This window comes from Diabrotica undecimpunctata, chromosome 7 (assembly GCF_040954645.1).
Source record: "Diabrotica undecimpunctata isolate CICGRU chromosome 7, icDiaUnde3, whole genome shotgun sequence".
Classification (NCBI taxonomy): Eukaryota; Metazoa; Arthropoda; class Insecta; order Coleoptera; family Chrysomelidae; genus Diabrotica; species Diabrotica undecimpunctata.
In genome coordinates this window covers 26,031,720-26,052,955 of record NC_092809.1, presented here as the reverse complement: position 1 = coordinate 26,052,955, position 21,236 = coordinate 26,031,720, and the positions used below count along the sequence as shown (strand labels likewise).

Below are 21,236 nucleotides of genomic sequence, written 5' to 3'. Positions count from 1 at the left end.
AGTGTCATTCTTTGTATTTAAGAATTTTTGATATTGGTCTCTTTTCCTTTCTATTTCTTATTCTTCGTCTATCTCTTCGTCAAACCAATATGGAAGTTGTCTCTGATTTTGGAATTCTTAATCGATGACTTCTGTTGCTACCTCCTGGAGATACATTTTTATATGGGAGTAATATTCTTCGTTATTATTAAATTTTCTATTTTCGAACTTTCCATTGGTCTATTATTCCTGAATAATTCCCTCGCGCTTTCTTGTTCTAATCTGATTAGGATATACTATTCGCTATCACTTTCTCTCTTCCATCTTCTTTTCTTTTCTTGGTTTGTCTACTCCAAATGTGATCTTGGCTTTTAATAAGTGGTGGTCACTGCCACAGATAAACTGCTACATCTTGTAAAATAATATTTGTTTTTCATCCAATCAATTCATTCCGAGGCGTCTTGCTGCGTTTTCTACCTTCATGTTTTTTTTTTTTCGAGTAACGGGGAGTTACTTAGATTTGTACATCGAGTTAGAATCTATGGAGAGGGCATCACGTGACTAAAAACGACCTCACTTCGGCCATATTGTTAAAATTGTTTTGACACTTTTGACAGATCGTATGTTTGTTGTTTTTCGAATATTTTTAGTTTTATAATACTTTTATAGAAACTGTAATAATATATTGTGATAGTGCATAATAATGGTTTCTTGTTCTCAACGTAGTTGCAGTAGCAGAAGCAATGTTAATAAAAAATCTTCAGGAATAACGTTCTACAGGTTAGTATACAAATATGTAAACAAAGTAATGGCCCGTACTTCAGAGAATAAATTAATAGTATTTGACTGTATTAATTTATCTTTATGTATAATATATCGTGTTTTTAGTGTTTACCACGGGATAAATAAATCATAGTTTATTAAAAATGTATTGCACTTTTTTAGATTATGATTAAATCTTCTGAATAACTAGTCATATTTTTATAGTAGTTTTAATATTATTGAGTCCGGCCATGATCCCACCGCCATATTGGTATCATCGTTAGCCACGCCTACCTACGCTGTTTTTAATACACACGTTAATATGCTAATAGCTTCTAGATAGATTCTAACTCGATGGATTTGTAGGACCAAGGTTTAATTTTGGGGTTTTCCTTCTCCTAGACGATTTACTTTGACTACAACTTAAGAGCATCATCTACTCTTCTATAATAGTTGGTCATCTATTCATTTTAGAAATACTAAAATCTTTAGGGAATAACCTTTAATAAATAATCTCTAGGGATCATTTGGATCAGTGGTGATTAAAATATAAAATAGTAATGTTATTGCAAAAATTGAAAACAGTAGTGAGTAAATAAAGAAAAAAATAAACCGAAAAATATACAATTCAATTGGAAAAGTTTCCACTCTGAGACCCTGTATGTCTATACTAACCGCAAAATGTACGATTCAATCGGAAAAGATTCCACTCGAAGACTATAATAACACCCCTACACGTGTCTCTACCATCTCCTTTTAGTAGAAGAAAAAGAAGGCAAAAAATACTTTAGGAATACATAATCAAGTACATTGAACACGTATACAAAATCATTTATACATTAAATAATTTGTGAATACCGTATCGTGATATGTCAACAGTTTTATTTTGATAATACCTATAATACTATATTTATTTTTCACTTGTTATGATGCAATTGTTTTTTAGTCGAAACATACTTATCGGCATTATCTGACATAGTTATTTTTACTTATTGCAAAAGTATCAAAATCAATTTTTGCAACATTTTTATCGGAATGAGAAAATTACCAAATATACCCTTTTGAACCTCGTATCTTTGACGAAATGTTTTTTGTTGTTCGGTTTGAAAGAAAGAAATTTGGTCGTTAATTACTAAAAAAAAATTAAAATACAAACTACAAATAAAACGGTAATTTTATTTTAAGCAAAAATGTATGCACTAGATCTTGCTTCTCTCTCTTATATACCCGCATCTCGAGCGCTCGTCTTGTCATAAGCATTAAAAAATAATGTTTTAAAATTAAATAGCCCGAAAATACTTATCGGGAAATTATAGAACAATGTTTGAATTTGAATTTAGGTCCTTGAGCCTTGAAAATCGCAATTTTGCGCTTTGTTTATAACTCGAAAACGATCAAGTTTACAAAAAAATTACACGAGACTTATTTGGTATTATCGATTCAAAAAATTAATAAAAAAATTGTCCGGGCCTAAAAAATTGATTGCTACAATTTGTTTAAAAAAATTGTTTAAAAAATTTGAACTTTTCGCCTGAAAAACCTCTTGAACCTTGTTTGGGGTATCTAATGAAAATGATTAAGCAAAAAATCTCATATGAATATTGTTCCGAATGAACCAGAGCTTTTCGCCTCATTTAAAAAGAATTAACACTTTAAAGATTTGTTGTTAACTCGTTAATTATGATTGTTATTTTTTTCTCTAAACTTCAAGAAAAATCAAAACCAAATCATAATGCTAAAGTTTTAATTCACTTAATACCAATACTAAATTTTATTGAAGTTATATAACCAATTAAATGGTTCTGATGATAATAATATATGGGCTTATAAATAATAATGATTGAACTACCGAATAAACGTGATCATGCTCTTCAAAAGTGAGAATTTTAACTTTAGACAATTAGAGTATTTCGTTGATTCGTTTGGCCAAAAATAAACACTCCAATTATAGTTCAGACAGCACGTTGGAATAACGCGGAGAAATAGTTTATACTCACATTCCTAATTTACTAATCTGTATTGCGATATTTAGAGCATTTGTAGTTTGTATTCATGATTTCAAATTAAGTAGGTACTATTGAATCTTGTATAAAAACGAATCAATACATTTTAGTTGGAAATACAAAGTTTTCGTTGTTCTTTTATAATTCTATAATACCCAAAACCTGAAAAAGTTGAATGTATAGTACGAATCCAGGGGTAACTGTCTGAACAATTTAAAACAAATAACGAGCTGCGCCAGGGAGACCCTCTCTCCTGTACACTGTTCAATCTGGCTTTGGAAAAAGTAATACGTATGTCACAAACATCGGATCAACATATAACAAATCGGTGCAACTGCTTGCCTATGCTGATGATGTCAATATTGTTGGGAGAACGGAAAACGCTGTACTAGAGAGGCGCATGTAGCACTAAAAGAATCAGCTACAAAAATGGGTTTAAATATAAACACCATCAAAACGAAATACATGAAAATAAGCAGGCAACCATAAATTCCACGGCCAACTGTTATAGAAGACGAAGATATCGAAGAAGTGAACAAATTTAATAGCTGGAAGCGCTCGTTAACACTGAAAATTTACCACAGAATTTGAATGGCCTTCTTCTTCTAAATGTGCCTATCTTCTAAAGATGTTGGCGACTACATTGACCCTGCTTATTCTATTCCCAGCAGCTCGAAATATATCAGTTGAATGGCCAAAAGATGCTATTTTGGGGTTAATCTTCTTCTTAAATCCTCAATTATATCGAGAAATACAAAGGTAAAACTCTACAAGACACCCAGTCCTAACATATGGTTCAGAGACCCGGACTCTAACAAAAAGAAAGGGAATCATGTTAGGATGTTTCGAAGGAAAAGTACTAAGGCCAATCTATGGAGCGGTGAATAGCAATAGAATGTGGAGATACAACTTCGAACTTTATAGAATATACCAGGAATCAGATATCTTAAAATAAATTAAGATAGGACATCTGAGGTGGATAGGGCATGGATGGAACAAAATGACCCAACTAGAACAACGCTTCTTGATAGACCCATTGGTCAGGGAAGAAGAGGAAGACCCAGAAGTAGGTTCTTTGATAACATCGATGAAGACATGAGAAATATGAGAATACGTGCTGGGCGGAGGAAGGCGATGGATAGGGACGACTAAATTTACCCTAAAAAATCCATCTTGTAAAAGAAAAGAGATACTGGATTGTCTAACTCGGACTTTTTTCTCTCTGGCGACTTTTATCAGTTCTATTATGACCTATAATGCATCAAAAACTCTTGCAAACCACCACACGCAAACTTAATAAATTCTGCTACTCTGAATTCTTCACCCTTTTTTGTTTAATATCTACTTGTTCCAATTTTGTTTAATTTCTAAATCATTGTATCAATTACAATGTCTTGAGCTCGAGCATAAAATTTTATTCTGCTACTCTGGTAAAACAACTACACTTGCATAAATACTGGCGAATTTTTTGTTGTTCAACATATATATTTAGAATAAATTTTTTAAATTTGTTGAGGATTTGACACTTGACACTTTTCTTTTCGACCTTTTTTAGTTGTTCGTCTCATTGGTCGGAGCATCAGCAACCTCGTTGGCAGGTGCATTTGGATCTTCAAAATGAATTTGATCACCAGGGGGATCTCAATAGCCTCTTTGTTGTCACCAGTAAGTTCATCGGGTTCGTTATTTTCGTTAGCAGCCATTTTCAATAATAATTATCCATTTCAATTACAATGAGTAATAATACACTGCACCAATAAAACAATAATAAAGAATACTGTTATGGTGTCGCTGGTATAATACGGTGACGACCGAAGCTCAGTGGCGTCAGTTTACCAAGCCGGAGGGCCTGGGTTCGATCCCCAACACCGACATCAGAAATTTTTCTGAAAAACTGCCAGCCAAGCTGCAAACTCCAGCAAACGGCACCTGATTTACTGTGTAAAATTATCTAATGATTTTTGACTTTTGATCTAGTGATACGTATCATGTTGTATTTCAGGTTTGGTTTATATTATTGGATATTCCTATTCATTTTAAAAGACTTTTCTTATACTACTACAGATTACATTCTTCCCTATCAAAATATTCCACTATCTCGATTATCAAGAACTATCGGTTAGTCTAGTGATGCAACATTGATGTGAACAAATGTTAAATTTTAGGCTCGTCACTGTGAAAATGAAATTTATGTAGTGTGTTTATATAGTTTGTAAATTTCTTACGACTTAAATGTAAATGTTACAGATGATCTCTTAATCTAACGTACCTACAGCTATAAAGCTATTTTCTTGTAAAATTTTACATTTTAATTATCATCCTACTCGTATATATTTTTTTATTAACCACATACGTATTTTTTCTTTTGAATATTTTAAAAACTTTTCCGATCTAGAAATCTTAAAATAAAATATTTCTAAATATACTTGAAAATCTATAGAATTTTGAAACATGACTAAACTTGGGGAATTAAAAAGATAAGATCAATTCCAAAGTTCACAGATAAGCCAAATAAAAAACAATTCTAAAGATATTTCATTAGCCCATTATCGGTCAGCGTCCCATTTACAGATCACAGAAAATTTTATTTTTTTTTTCAACACTTAAAATTTGTTTAAATTGGAATAAAATTTTTCCACAGATATTTTAGATAGTATAAACTGAATTATAATTATTGTTGTACTAAATTTCTAATATCGTTTTAATAAAAACATATATATCGGACAAATTTACTGATTTTGTTTCGATTTGCACCTTTAATAATAAAAGTTTCATAATGGCCTTTTTTATCGTTGACTGGATTATTCTTGTTGATTAATATTTATTATAAAATATATTCATGAATAAATGTCGGAAATATACTAAGTGACATAGAAATCCGAACACCCAGTGTAAATGATTTTATTGCAATAAAATTTGGTGTAATTTATTTATCTTACTGAAAAAAAAAACAAGTGATAAAGTTTTTAGCCTTATCAGTTGGAGATTTCGGTTTTTATACTTTTTGTTTTTAAATTCACTAACAATCTAAAAATGAATATTTCAGCCGCAGTAAAGATCCAAATTTGGCGGATTGTGGTTCTTGACATTCTTTACGATTGGTAATGCCTAGAGTACGGAGACCTGTACGATTTCGTCAACTTAGTGAATTTGATAGGGGCCGTATAATGGGACTTCGGGAAGCTGGACTTTCTTTTCGGGAAGTTGCAGTTAGAGTGCAAAGAAGTGTGTTAGGTGTTGTCAGGCATGGCTTCAAGAAGGCCGTACGCAAAGAGCAAGGGGCTCTGGACGCCGCCGTAGAACAACAGACCGTGAAGATCGCCGCCTAAGATTATTGGCCTTAAGAGACCGTTTCTCCACTACCAGCTCCATTGCAAATGAATGGTTTGCAGAACACGGAAGACCTATTGGCATGCGAAGTGTTTACCGACGAATGAGAAGTTTTGGCCTGTTTTCATACCGACCACACTGGCTCCTCCCTTTAATTCCAGAACACCGCCGTAATCGCCTTCAGTGGTGCAGAGAACGGTCACTCTGGAATCAGGAATGGAACAGTATTGTCTTTAGTGACGAGTCTCGATTTAGTTTAGGCATGCACGATGGTCGAGCGAGGGTTAGAAGGCGACGTGGTGAAAGGAGGAATCCACAGTTTTTTGTTGAAAGACATGTTCATCACACTGTTGGAGTTATGGTTTGGGGTGCTATAGCTTATGGTTCCAGGTCACCTTTTATCTTCATCAGAGGTAACATGAACGCGCAGCGTTATATCCAAGAAGTTTTAGAACCCCACCTTTTACCCTATCTTGACACCCTGGCAAATCCAACTTTCCAACAAGATAATGCCCGACCACATATTGCAAGAGTCACAATAGACTTCTTTCAACATAATGATGTCATATTGTTAGCATGGCCACCAAGATCTCACGACTTATCTCCAATTGAGCACGTGTGGGATATGATGGGCAGGAGATTGCTCAATTTGAAATGTCCTCCTCAGACTCTACAAGCACTTCGACAGGAGTTGGTGGTTGCCTGGAATGAGATACCACAAGAGGACATTGACCACCTGATCAGAAGCATGCCTAGGCGCGTTGGAGCATGCGTAACACATCGGGGTGTATCCACACATTATTAAAGGTAAAAGGGCTTTAAAGCAATGCAATCATTTTGAAATTTTAATCATTTACTTATTATGCTTCATTAAGTACTTATACAAAATTTTATTAAAATAAAATCATTTAAATTGGGTGTTCGGATTTCTATGTCACTTAGTATCCAAATTGTTGAATCGTCATTATAAGTTTTATTTGACTGATCTATAAATAGGGCACTGGTAAGCGTTATCAAAATGTGCAGTATTTCAGTATTCAGTTGAATGTGAATTTACAAAATTCGTCGTTTTTTTTTAATTTTACATTGCGATTGTTTATTCCGATTTTCATAGGTTTTATATTTTATCATATTTAGAAGAAATTATTCCGCAGTAACTAATATTTTAACAAATATTATTTTGGATAATAAATATAAAAAAATAAAGTAAATGAAATGATTGTGAAATAATATAGACACAATTTATTAAAGCAATGAGTTATGAACTCTTATGATAAGCATGCTCATGCTATGAGCAATCTCTTAGTAAAGAAGCTCGTCAATAATGACGATTTGTGATTTGATGTGAATGGAGAAATACTTTTTGTAGAATGAAACAATAATAAGTGTATTAATACAGCATCTAATTTTGATAATGAAGAACCCCTCGCACAAGCTACTAGAGGAAATCAGGAGTTCAAAGGAAAACGTTTAATTCTTAACCGCAAGTATATTAATATATTCATGGAGGCACTGATCAACATCACAGATTTGTTGGAAAATATACAACTAAAAAAACAAACTTATGTTTATTAGACGTAAATAAAAATGTTAATTCCCATAACGGTTTTTAACTCGTTCATACATACTTGCAATTATGATAATAATAAAGCCCAGTGATCTATTTATAGGACGTGTCATAATCCAAAAATGCAAATATATAAAACAATTTCATCAATATTTCCATATTAAGAACAATATTACTGATAATTATGTATAAGCAACAATTTTAAATTTGAAGAAAAAAAATAATTTGGGCGTTCATGGGTCTAATAATTTTTTCACAGCATATTTTAAGTTAAATTAAAACAGAAAATTTCACAAACAGAAAATATACAATATGATAAAATGTATCTCACCTGTATTTACGGCGGTTGTCTTCGGTGTTTTCAATTCCGATGTCAGCAAAACGCTTGCCTACGGTAGGGACTGATTCATCGGCAGCTAAAATACCTTTTCCAGGAGCGACGATAGCATCAGCAATCTTTTTGAGTTCAGCTCGGAGGGCAGCATCGGGATAGTTCCAAGAGGTAGTCATTTCGACGGTTGCAGGTAGACTGCAATAGGAATATGACTAAGTAAATACAAAAAAATTTTGAACAAGTTTGACAAATCTAATTTTATTGAACAATCTCTGTTAACTATTTGATCTACTGAATTTTAGGTTAGTTATTTGTAAACAACAACTTTTACTTAGTTGTAATATTTACTTTCCAAATTTGATAAATCTCGTTACTCTCTCTGGGTACCCTCTGTAGTGTAAACTGATGAGGTAGTGTTAGTGAACAATATTGAAAGGTAATTTCATCAAATACTGAAAGGGTTGAGAGGCTCTTGAACAAATTAATAGGACAAACACGAAAGTAGAATATTTAATTCAACATGGAGCTACTGCTACAAATAACTTTGGATAGTTAAATGATTGTAAAAATAATAGTTTTAGGTATATGCCCTCGGTAATGTGACAATACCTACTACCTGCTGTAACATGTAAATTCATGTAAAAATACATGTACATAAGTCCAGAAAAAATCAACTGAAAGTTTTTGAATTAATTTATTTTAGTTAGGAGGTATTGTCAGCACATTTTCTACAGATAAAGGATATTGCATGGATAATTTGGTTCAAGGCTGAGGAATAAGACATTGGCCTAAAAGAATTTGTTTAATTGAAATTGGAAAGAATATTAGTCCAATATTAAAAAAACATTTTTAAATACAAATGTAAAAAATGACATAAGATTCTTAATTGTCCTCGTAAGAAAGTGAGTCATAATAGACATGACAATTCTTAGGAATAACACTTTTTAGGTCCTGTAAATGCATCCATTTCTTTTTTGTTAATTTCAACTATTCACTATACATCTTTGGATAATGTTCTATGAGGGCCATTGTCTTGGGAGCCAAGGATTATCCGTATCAAGCTTCACCTGAATGATTCCCTCAGGACTATAATTCATGACTTTTATGTCGGTCAATCGAGGATCTGCCATTGATCTACCAGATCTATAGATTTTTAGCACTTATGTTCCTCCAAAGAATAATTGTCAAAAAAAGTATATTCTAAATGTTTATATTTATATGGTGCTGGTTTCATTCTGGCTTCTTCAGTCGCTCTTAGAAAATCACTTGGTAAATAAATTTTTCTATTTTTGAGCTTACGCTCAATACAACTGTAGACTAAATCTACTTTAATTTGGGAATGACCTTTTTCAAAAAAAAATCTGATTGGTACATCGCAGTATATTATAATTAGCATTTTCAAAGGTAAACAAAAATTTCTTTTAAGTAGTCCACAATGCATGATACAAAAGTTGATGCACATAGATCAGCATGGCATTTTGAATGATGATTGATGAACCAATAACAGGTACAGTCATGGTTGGCAACATTATAAAGGGTGAAGTTATGAGATTAATTTAGTTTTGAAATAAATGGCAGCTGCGTTCAAATGCGGAGCTGTTTTTACAGCTTGTAAATCCATCGTTATCCTAATCACCTCACTTGGTTTAACCATTTCTTCGCCACGTTCCTTATCTTGTCTTAACTTTTCTTTCATTTCAACATGTTATTGCCAAGCTTCATCATTCAAGTTTCCGTTCACATATTTAAAACATAAATTACACTTATCTTTCTTATGCTCAAGTCATTTATTTTGAAATATTTCTCAAATACAAATCTCCCTAAAACTTCAGTTTTGGTCTTGTTGCACTCTGCTTCATAAATCTTAAAAACTTATTTTATAGAAGTAAAGTTCTTCTCCAGATAAAGCTTATTGGAATCTTTTCTTACATATTGCGACGTTGTTTAGGGGGTTATAAATTTTTTGGAAGAATCGAACAGTCTGACGTTGTGGTTTTTATCTATTCTGGACTTATTCAAGTACTCAGTTTCAGGTTGCATTGCGTATTTCGATTCTTTTATCCAATTTTGAACAGTAAAATATCCTAAGACAAGACTATTCAAAAACATGGTCCTGCAGACAATAAGTTGCTCATTTGTATTGGTAAATGCGTAACGTAGAGTCCCTCTCTTCTGCTTGAGTCACTCTGTCGTTGACATAGCCGACACAATGCCTTTCGACATGCGAACAAACATAAATTTTCCGTTGGTCCCAATTTAGCTTATCCCAAAAGGAATTGAAAATTTCCATCCTCATTTCGTCTGTAAACTGTACAGTTTCTCTTGGAGGATTTTTCACATAGTTTAGACACACAGGTGTGTCCCAATTTACTTCATTTCTTTCGGTATTATGCCAAAATGCATTATATTTGTCTCTAATAAATTCAACGTAAGCGTTACCCTTCATCCGTAGCATTTTATTTATATTTCGCTTTCATTTACTTTGATCTGCATTCTTCTTTTTTTTTTCTTCCTTCATCCATATTTCCATAATCAGGAACTCCGGTCATTTCATCATCCTCTGAATCTATTTGCTGTTATATTTTCAGGCATTGTCTACTGAAGGTCTGTAGTTTCGTCAATGTTTTCTTCTGCATTTTCAATTAGCATTTCATCATTAGGTTCAACGCTATCTACAACTTCTAGTTGGACAATACCTTCAAAATTATCTGAAATAGCTGGAAAACTTTTAGAATGAAAGTTCACGAACTTCTGAAAACGATCAATACTCAAACAGCTTGAATAAGGACAAAAAAAAACCATTTAAATTTTACTGTGAAGATATTTTCTAACAGATAAAACTAAGAGCATATGGAAGAGAAAAGTAATACCCAGAGAATGGACAAATGCAGTAATTATAACTATATACAAGAAAGGAAACACAAGAGACTATAGGAACTATAGAGGTATATCACTACTATGTGTAACAGCAAAAGTATACGAAACCATAATAGAAAGGAAAATTAGAAAAGAAATAGAACATAAATTAGAGGATGTACAAAGTGGATTAAGGAAAGGACACAACACAAAAGACCATATATTCACCATGCAACAAGTAATAGAAAAAGCCTTAAAGAAAAATAAAGAAATACATCTGAGCTTCATAGACATGGAAAAAGCATTCGACTCAGTCAAAAGAAAAGATATATGGGAAAGCCTAAAGAAGAAACAAGTAAGTGAAGAACTGATAGAAGCAACAAAGAGTATATACATGAAAACAACAAATACAGTAAGAATGTTAAATATACAGTCAGAACCATTTGAAACAACCCAAGGAGTTAGACAAGGGGGAAGTCTCAGCCCAGTACTATTCATAAATGTAATAGATGAGATAGTGAAAGAATGTAAGAAAACATTCAAGAAATACTGCATCGGTTGGAACAGAATGCAAATGATAAATGCTGAGATGTGTATATTTGCAGACGACATAGTATTAATTGCGGAAACTGCAGAAAAACTGAAATACAACTTAGAGAAATGGAACCTAGAAGCAAGCAAATACAACTTAAACGTAAACAAAGAGAAGACTCAAATAATGAAAATATCAAGGAAACAAGGGACGAAAGATCAAATAGAAGTAATGATAGACCAACAAAAAATAATACAGACAAATTCATACAAATACTTAGGAACAGTAATCAACAACAAAGGAGACATCGAAGATGATCTTAACAACAGAATGGAAAACACAGGAAAACTATTCCAAGCACTAAATAGAGGATTCCTTAATAACAAAGAAATATCAACAAAGACCAAGATGACAATATACAAAACAATATATAGACCTACAGTGACATATGGAGCAGAAAATTGGATATTAAACAAAAGACATCAGAGCAGAATTCAGGCAGCAGAGATGAAATACCTCAGAAGAACGTTAGGAGTAAAAAGAACTGATAGAATCAGAAATGAAGAAATAAGAGAGACTCAAAATCAAACCGCTACTCGAGTCAATCAAAGAGAAAAAATTGGCATGGTTCGGACATCTAACCCGGATGGATAATAATAGACAAATAAAAAGAGTGTGGGACGCCAAACCAATAGGGAAGAACAGAAAAGGAAGACCCATTAAAGAATGGAACAGTGACATCTCGCAGATACTGCAGAGTAAGGGTAAGACTTGGCAGGAAGCAACACAGATGGCATCCAATAGGAAGGAATGGAGAAAGTTCGGAGAAAGAGCTAGGACACCTCAGAAGACTGTCAAATATTGTAATTTAATGAATTGTATTTTAAACGACCCAACACCGAAAGGTTCAAATGGGTCTACTGATTAAGTAAGTAAGACTAAGAGCATCTTCAGTTTAGAGTTTTACGGAGGCCGACTATCCAGTTGACAGCGTCAAGTTACGCGTAGGTACTGTACAAATGTATATTAAAAACAAAGTATTTGTTAAAGAATCAGGGTCGTTATTTAATATTTAACAATATCTAATTATAAAGTGGTTTCAAAATTTCCAATATTACTGAATTAAAAATAATCCAATATTTATTATTAGGTACACAGTATCTTAAAATTAAAATAATTTTTAGAAATATTTTAAAAGCACCTAATTAACGTATTCTAATAACTAACTTACATGTACAAGCACAGCACAACTTTTACCTTCCAAGTAACAAGTAAAACTACATTACATGCTTATATTTAGTCAGTTTGTTTATCACTATGAGGTAAATTGATAATATTTTGAACTTTAGTATCTTAACAAGGGGGCCAAATATGTTAAAGACTTTGTTTACTGATAACGTCATAATAGATATCTTTACGTTATCTGCAAGTTCGAGAAAAAATAGTATCGGTGGTCGGTACAATTATTCTATATTTATATTTTGTTACGTCGATATGTAAACAACATTAGTTGAATAGAAACATTATTTGAATAGATAATGTTTAATTTTGATGGAATGGGGACGGTAAAAATTATTTGGTACCATTCTTTAAACCTTTAATATTTTATTACCTATTCTTATGCTTTATTCTCGTATTAAAAAAAACTTTTTGACTTTTAAAAGGTGACATTTCGATAGACAATTTAATTTTGAACAACTTTTCTGTTGATCTATATGTACGAAAAGTGCACAGAATTGACCAAAATGCACCCTAGTGCATAGGGACTGATTCACCTCTTTCTCAAAAACGCACCCCTTTAAATGGTAGCACTTCACGGTTTTTTCACATTTGGGTACATTGACCATATGCAACAATAAAACCCCTTTAACGTTGTAGTTCCTTTTAGCCTTCGTTTTTGAATATAATCAATAGCCTATATATAAGATTTATATTTTTACAGTTTTTTAAAAAAATGAAAGTTGTTTTCACAAAAAATATATTATTTGCTATAAATAAATTATTTTGGAATTCACTATAGTTTTAAGCATAAATCTACTTTTTGTATAATTCTGGCAAAATTTCAATATCTGCCACGTAATAAAATGACTAGACAAAAATTATGCAATCAGTCAGTGGATAAGATATAGCATTTTTATTTATTGAACTTATTCGATGACGTTTTAACAGCTTCGAGCCAACTGAAATATGATATTGCTTACTTATGTTAATACTTCCCGAAATTGATTTAAAAAATGTGAGAATTAATATCTTTTTAATATCGTCAATGTAGCTTAGGTATCATAAAAACCTATACTATTCTTGTACTCCACTTTTTCCCCTTCTTTTAACAAGTCAACAACTTCATTCGTACAAATACTACAATACAGGTAATAGTCAAGTATAGTTATAAAATATTATGACCTTAGTTGATCAATTAAAATCGTATATAGATAAGTATATCAAATTTGGATATATATATATATACATATAGCTAAAAGATGTCTTATTTGGTGGATATTTTCGGATTGGTTACTGTGAAAGTTACATAAATCATTCGATTATTCGTAATTTTGATATCTAATCTAGTTGTTATGAAATAAATATTGCATTTTTATTGACACTCATTCAATTTACAAAAAAAAAATAACAATGATAAAGAAGTATTTTTAAAAAAATTAGCAAATACAATCTAATCAATAATGAGACTAAGAACCGCAGTTTCATTTCTTCTAAAAATGCAATTTCTTGGTATAAATTTCCTAAGACAATTTCTATTTTCTAAAATTTTACATTTGGTCTTGTCATTCATATTGATGTGTAAAACTTTACTGCATTATAAACTATTTTTTGGTCGGTAGGAAAATTCTGTTGAATTTAATTGATATTGCAAAAATAATTATATGTCCAAGTTGACTATTGTCTCAACTGCTCTAAATACTGGTTGGGAATGAATCGGCAGGTGGGCCATCGTGGCGTCTGGAGACAGGCCCTCGATTGTCGTCCTGTGCTCTCTATGGTACAGGACAGCATGGCCCCCCAATTTGAGTTCCTTCTTGGTTTAATTTCCTGACCGGGATGAGTGGATGGAATGTGAGCCTGTACTGATCCGTCGAAGCGGGCTCACCTGGTGCACAGATCGGTCCAGAATGGACGAGCGGGTAGGTGCTGGAGTATATGCTGAATATCTTTGCGATCCTGGTATGTCCATCTCTACTGCTCTGATTTTCAAGCAGCGTTAAGAGCTGTAGAAGCACCCAAAGTCAGCTCTAAGCTGGTTCTTGAATACAAGAGAGCACTTGCTGATATTGCGCTGACCAATAGGGTTAACTTGGTATGGGTACCGGGACATACAGGAGTGGTAGGGAACGAACAGTCTGACGCCCTGGCAAGACAGGGCTCCACTCTGCCTGTGGGACCCGAACATGTGATTGGGGTGCCATTTAGTATTGGTCAGGGTAGTCTCAAAGAGCTTCTTCTGCGGAGGTTCCAGGACTTCGGGGAAAGTTGTGGAGGTATGAGACAGGCTAGGCTCCAGTCTTACAGCCCAACTTCTCCTTCTAGACCTATAATATGCTCTCTGGTGGTCAGTATGCTTACCAGCCACTGTAGACACAGGCACTTTATCTGTTTGGATTGGCGGATGGCCCACGGTGCAGTCTTTGTAATGAGGAGGAAACCTCCTCACATGTCCTATGGAAGTGCCCGGCACTGGCCTATCACAAGTGGCAGATCCTGGTTTTGGCCTTTATGCGACCAAGCCAAATGAGGGAGTTGCCTCTAAAGAGACTTAAGGCTTTCTATGAGGGAGGCTACAAGGTTACTAAAAGATTAGACGCTTAGAATGGCAGGAAGAGCTCAGATTTGGAGCCCCTGCTGATTTCAGCAGATATGTGAGCTTGGAGCAGCCTGGCCCAGAAATGCCTAACACTAGGTCCTTATGGGCCTAGTCCATATGATAGGGGTGATACAATGGACCCGTCTTAGCAGGTTTAACTGTCTGAAGGACTCACAAATGGGCCTTGCATCGATCTACCATAAACATATCCAAGTTGTCAAATTTTGAGTATTATAAAACTTTTTGTAGTCTTAGTTTAACCCTAAAGCTCATGAATATGTAGTTTATTTACTAAATCTGCAACACAATAGGTTAAGGGCAATTGTTAGCATTTATATTTCGGACATAAACAAAATTTGTACCATTGATGTACAAATTAAATGATGCTTCAAAGCCATTAGATTATCAGACATCCAGTGCGATGGTTTAAACATCTAGGCGTATAAGAAACGAAGATATTAAAAACCAAATGGGCTCTTTAATGTCCAATGTCTGATCTTGTCAAAATTAAGCCATGCTTGGTGATGAGCTGGGTAGAGTTTAGATCATTTACAGACTTCTTTGAGGTCAAGTAACTTTCGTTAAGTCTTCTTATTATTGTCCACTCACTAATATTTACTGCTTTTAACTGCATTTAGGTGACTGTCTTTAATGACCTTGAAGCAATGTAGCAGTCGTACCTTTGGTAAAACAATAATTTCAACAGTTTTTCCCGATAAATATATTCATCAATTAGTTTCAATATGTCAAATGTTTGATTACACTATTGTCAATAGCCATTTAATATGCGATTCTTGTGTTTTTAGTTGCTTTCATATAGAATATGCATTATTAATGGTTTTATGCTCAATCAACCTTAAATAGATCATTTATTACACTTTCAAAGTTTAAATTTTGATTTTATATATATAATTTCTAAAAAAAATGAATAAAATTCAAAATTGTGAATTGCACAGCATCAAGCTTTTAAATGCTTACTTATTTATTGAACATAAAAATGCCCTTACAGAAATGACTATTATATTTTGCTTTTGTTTCAAAACTATTTTTATATAAAATACAAATTTTATATAAGGTAAAAGTGTTGATATTTTTATTTAGTCCTAAAGCGAAACCACAACTATTATTGATTAGTAGTTGAGCATTAGATAGGACATATTATTATATAAATCTACAAAGTTAAAAAATAAAATAAACTGTTTTTATAGCACACCACTTGAAACTATAGTTAAAGAAGTAAATGCGTACCTGTTATTCCTTAACTGTAATAGGTTTTTTTAACAAAATAACTATTTAAGCAGTTTGGCAGATATTTGTAGTTTATACCAGTACCTATATATTTTTAATTCAAATTTTAACTGGTAATAAAATTACCAGTTTTTTCCATACTAAAAATTATTGTTACTAGAGAAGGCATGGCATATAGGTACTATGAACTTGTCTAAAGAGTTATAGATAAATAGATAGTAATACATGTGGCAGAGTGAGGACAAATACAGTGGAAGGAAGCAAATAGGGGTATTGTGTGACAAATACCAATAAAACTATTTGATGCAAATTGTCTAAGAATGCCCCTACACTATTTGTAAAGAATATCAACAGAGTTGTAAAAAATACACAGCAGTTTCAGGAAAAACTATCAGAAATGCACTTCAATTTCTAACAAAATTTGTCTTAGTTTTGACATGACTAGTTTATTTAAAAATGTTCCCCTAAATAAAAAATTAATAACAATAAGAATGAATCTAGAGTAGGATGATACAGTGTCAATCAGAAGACAACAGAATATATCATATAGACAGAGCTATTAACCTTATGTAATGACAATACTTAATTTCAGTCACTGTTTTCAATTTAATTTAAACTTAAAAATTTTCAAATCTAATGCATGGAAAATATTTTATTGTACAAATTACTGATTTTTTTTACATATGTGCTCTTTTTAGAAGGGAAACAAATCTATTTTGTAAAATTGAAGTTTAGTGTTACTGAAGAATTTTTTATAGGGACTATTCTTCTATTCTAAATTGTTTAATAAAATCTAAGTTGCAAAATTATTAAAGTTTGATTACATGATAGTATAGAATAAATTGTTGAATACACAATATTATATTGACAAGATACTTACATCTATTCAGAGTTGGGTCGGATACTGAAAAAAAGTATCTGGATACCAGATACGGATACTCAAAATGTATCCAGATACTTTTTTAAAAAAGTATGAATACTTTCATTTAAAAATGTATTCGGATACAAGTATCCGGATATTTTTTCGGATACTTTGAAGGATACTTTTTTTAAGAAGGACATAAATTATTAGTATTAGAACTATGTGATGTGCACGTAGGTACACTAAAATAAAATTATAAATATTAAGATGTACTTTATTATAATCCGAAAAATAATTTCTTCTAATTATACAGGGTACAAAAAGGGGTTCTTGAAAAGAGATATAGAAAATATAAAAAATAAATGTAAGTAATTAATTAAACAACATACTTAGGAAGATTTATAACTGATTAGGTAAAACCAAAGCTCCATTAGCTATATAATAATATATTATAACAGTGACGAGTACGAAAAATGGGATTTAACATAGACACCTCTGGATTGAAGGAATGGCAGTGTTGTGCCTACGTTAAGTGCATTATCGGCGGACGATAAATATTTAAAAGTATCCGAATATCAAAAAAAGTATCCGGATGCCGGATACTTTAAAATTTGATCACGGATACAGATACTGGATACAAAGTTTAAAAAGTATCCGCATACAGCTTTCGGATTCATAAAATATCCGGATATTGTATCCGGATACAGAAATATTCAGATACTACCCAGCTCTGCATCAATTATTTGTTTATTATGGAATAAACGGGATGGAATTTCCATATGGAATGGAAAAATAAAAAATATATAATAGTCATCACATGCCATATATAGTTATTTAAGAAAAATGCCTATGATGTATTTTGACAGACATCAATAAAGAAATCAAATAAATTCTACCAGAATATAAGAAACTAAATAGTTAAATTGATGTGTAAAAGTGCTTTTGCTATTTTAAAACAGCATGACAAAATGGAACAAAACTATAGAAACATGCTAAGTGGTATACGATCTTCCAAATGCATTATTCTTCTTGTAGTGCCTATCCGTTTCGGATGTTGGCAACCATAATGGCAATCTATAGAATTAATTGCAGCAGCCCATATCTTTCGCTGTTCCTCATGAGGTGACCAAGGCATTCATTTTTGGCTGTTTTTATTGTGGTTAATAACTCTTTTCCTTTTTGCATTTTTAATAAAATTTCCTGGTTAGCAACATGGTCAGTTACTATGCGTTATTACTTGCCATATTATCACATTTCAAATAATTAACAGGAGGCTATCTGCCATTTTGGAACCATTACTTCACTAAAGCACCATAAAGATAATGTACAAGTGCCTTAGTTGGGTTGCTTAAATATTTATGAATTTAAATTTTAAGGATTAGAAAAGAGTTTGGTGGTGGCAGACTATTTACATAGTTGTACATTTGAATTATTCCTGTGAGAGCCTGAAAAAGTGAGATGTTACAAATATACATCTTTTGCATAACTTAACACACAAAATGTAAGGTGCCATTAATCCTGAGAGAATAAAGACACAAATACTGAGTGGCACAATTGAAACACAATTACGTGTAACACAATTAGAATAAAATCCACAAAATAAAGAAAACATCCTGAAGAAGGATTGTAGTTCATTATCAATTGCTTTTTCTTTAGTCTAGTCCTCTACTTCTTCCAGGAACTTGTATCTCAGCAATTGGGAATATTGGGAAATTATAATTTTACATTTAAATGCACTCTAACGTTCTTAATCTATACTCCCTCACTTTGGCCAATCAGTGTAGAGTTCCCTTACTATATTTATTATTTTTTGTTGCTTCACTCATCCAAGTATTCTCATTTCCACATCTCTTTTTAGTTACATTACATTCAGTAATGGTCTGATAAAAGTTTCACATAATTTGCCTTTCACTTTCATTGGAATCTCATATCTCATGGTTATACACTCTTCTCTTTCCATTTCATCCATCCAGCTCTACCTCTAATGCACACATCTCCATCTATTTTCCCAGTGCAGTGCAATTTTGAGCCATAATACTTAAAACTATTACTTTTCCAAGTCATTTCACCATTCAAAGTTATCATCCTTATTTGTGGTGGTAACTCTGTATCTAGTTAGTTTCTTCAACTAGTTTTGTTCAAAATTCTTTGTTTAACAATTGGCATAAGTGGGGATGGCATACATGTGAACCACATAGTGCCTCCACCAATATGCAGATTACTCACATGGATGTTATTGGTATACCTACGCACTTCAAAGATCTAAATAAGTTTCAGTTAAGAGTATGTAAAGTTTTACCTCATACATCTGAACCCAAAGTATTAATAAATTATTAAAAAAAATTTCAACACCTTTTAGCATCTTATTTGTGCACTAATATTTTATTATTTTAATCTTGGATACATAGAATCTGATTAAAATCTTTTGATTTTAGGTGTTCACAGATCTGAAGTTCAATGTATATATTGAAGTAGGTACTGTATTTAAGGGGTCAAATAAAATTAGAAAGCAATTGAGAACAACTTAAAGTGAACACACATAACAGCAAGTTGAGATTTTTGGGTTTCTAAATTATATGAGTAAGAACAATAACTTATAAGTATATGAAACTTGGACAACAAAAGAATAGAAGAGGAAGATAGATTCGAAGGTGGATTCAAAACAACAGAACTTCTAAAATAGACTTTGGGATAAAATATATTGTTGATTATTTTTAACTGTATAAGCATTTAAACCTATCTTAACATAAATAAGTAGTATGAGGGTATGTATATCATAAATAAAAAAAAATGAAAAAGCTTGTTCTGATTTTCCAATTAAAGGTAACATCCTTTGAAAAATGGTTTTGTACTAAACTATATTAGTTTTTACACAATTTTATTCCCATTGCTAGCCTTAGCCTATACCCTTTATATCAAAGATATAAAACCTAAGGTTATGTTCAAGGTTAAATGCTTTAAAAAGGAATTAAGAAAAAAAGAAATAAATGGTACAATATTATAGACTTTCAAACAACTATGATTATGCAATACTTAGGCCTTAATGTTTTTTTTTATTTAAAACTAAGTATATAGTATAATTTCTATGTTGGAAATCTAATACTTATTTCATCTTCCTATGCAGGTAAAGTTATGACCAAATTGATTGTTCTGCATTTAACAGATATAAAGCAATCCAGCTTTACTGATCATTATTCTGGACTATGTCACTGCTATTGTATTCTAATTAAGACAAAAATAAAACCAATAAAACCTTCAAACTGAACTTAAAACATAAAAGAAAGGAGCTTATAGTAATAGGTCAGTTAGTTAGGTAACAAGTCGATATAATTCCGTGGTTCATTTAATACAACTTAATGTATTTATCAAAAACATTTAGGAATTAGAATGTATTATAGCCACAATTAAAATTATAATTAGTAGGCGCTGATGTAATCTATGAAAAATATTGCCAAAAAATGTGATGACGGTGGTCTTAATTCACACATACAAAATAATACAAATATTTATTAAGGCCAAAGGTGATTAACTTCTGTAAATTTATTACTTACCTTTTTGAAAATGTTCAAACCAACTTCTTCACTCCTTTAAAAAACGGGTGGAACTGACGTAAAGGACGTTTTAAGGACGTTGAAGTCAAAAATATGTCTCACTTTATTTTGATTACACTCAGGCGCGTAATTTTCATTTAAACCCATGGATGAAAAGAGGACAGATATATAATAATGCTTGCGTGAAGGAAACTTTGGTTGCTTCATTTGACAGTTCCAATCCGATGTTGCCACTTTCAGTTAAAATTAAAGGCAAAAGCAATCTTGTTTTGTTTAATTTAAAGACAATTGTTTCTCTTTTGTGAGAATACCGTAGTAATTGTTTTATTAGGTAAAGCGTTTATTATACATTTTATATAATTTTGCCTCTTCCAATTGTAACTTCAGAGATTCAA

General features: G+C 32.2%; 1 protein-coding gene across 2 annotated transcripts in view; it reads right to left on the bottom strand.

Moving 5' to 3' along the window:
* The window catches only part of LOC140445097 (fructose-bisphosphate aldolase-like), a 32,366-nt gene extending 11,364 nt beyond the window's left edge, over nt 1–21,002 (bottom strand). The window contains exons 1-2 of one of the 2 annotated variants that reach the window (XM_072536914.1): nt 20,842–21,002; nt 7,973–8,170 (exon numbers count right to left, since the gene is read on the bottom strand). In XM_072536914.1, the coding sequence (XP_072393015.1) occupies nt 7,973–8,151 (179 nt within the window). In that variant the 5' untranslated portion in view covers nt 8,152–8,170; nt 20,842–21,002. Of the gene's footprint in view, nt 1–7,972; nt 8,171–12,594; nt 12,738–20,841 lie in introns of those variants that run through there. The other variant, XM_072536915.1, reaches the window with a different exon arrangement.
* Nucleotides 21,003–21,236: the final 234 nt, after the last annotated feature.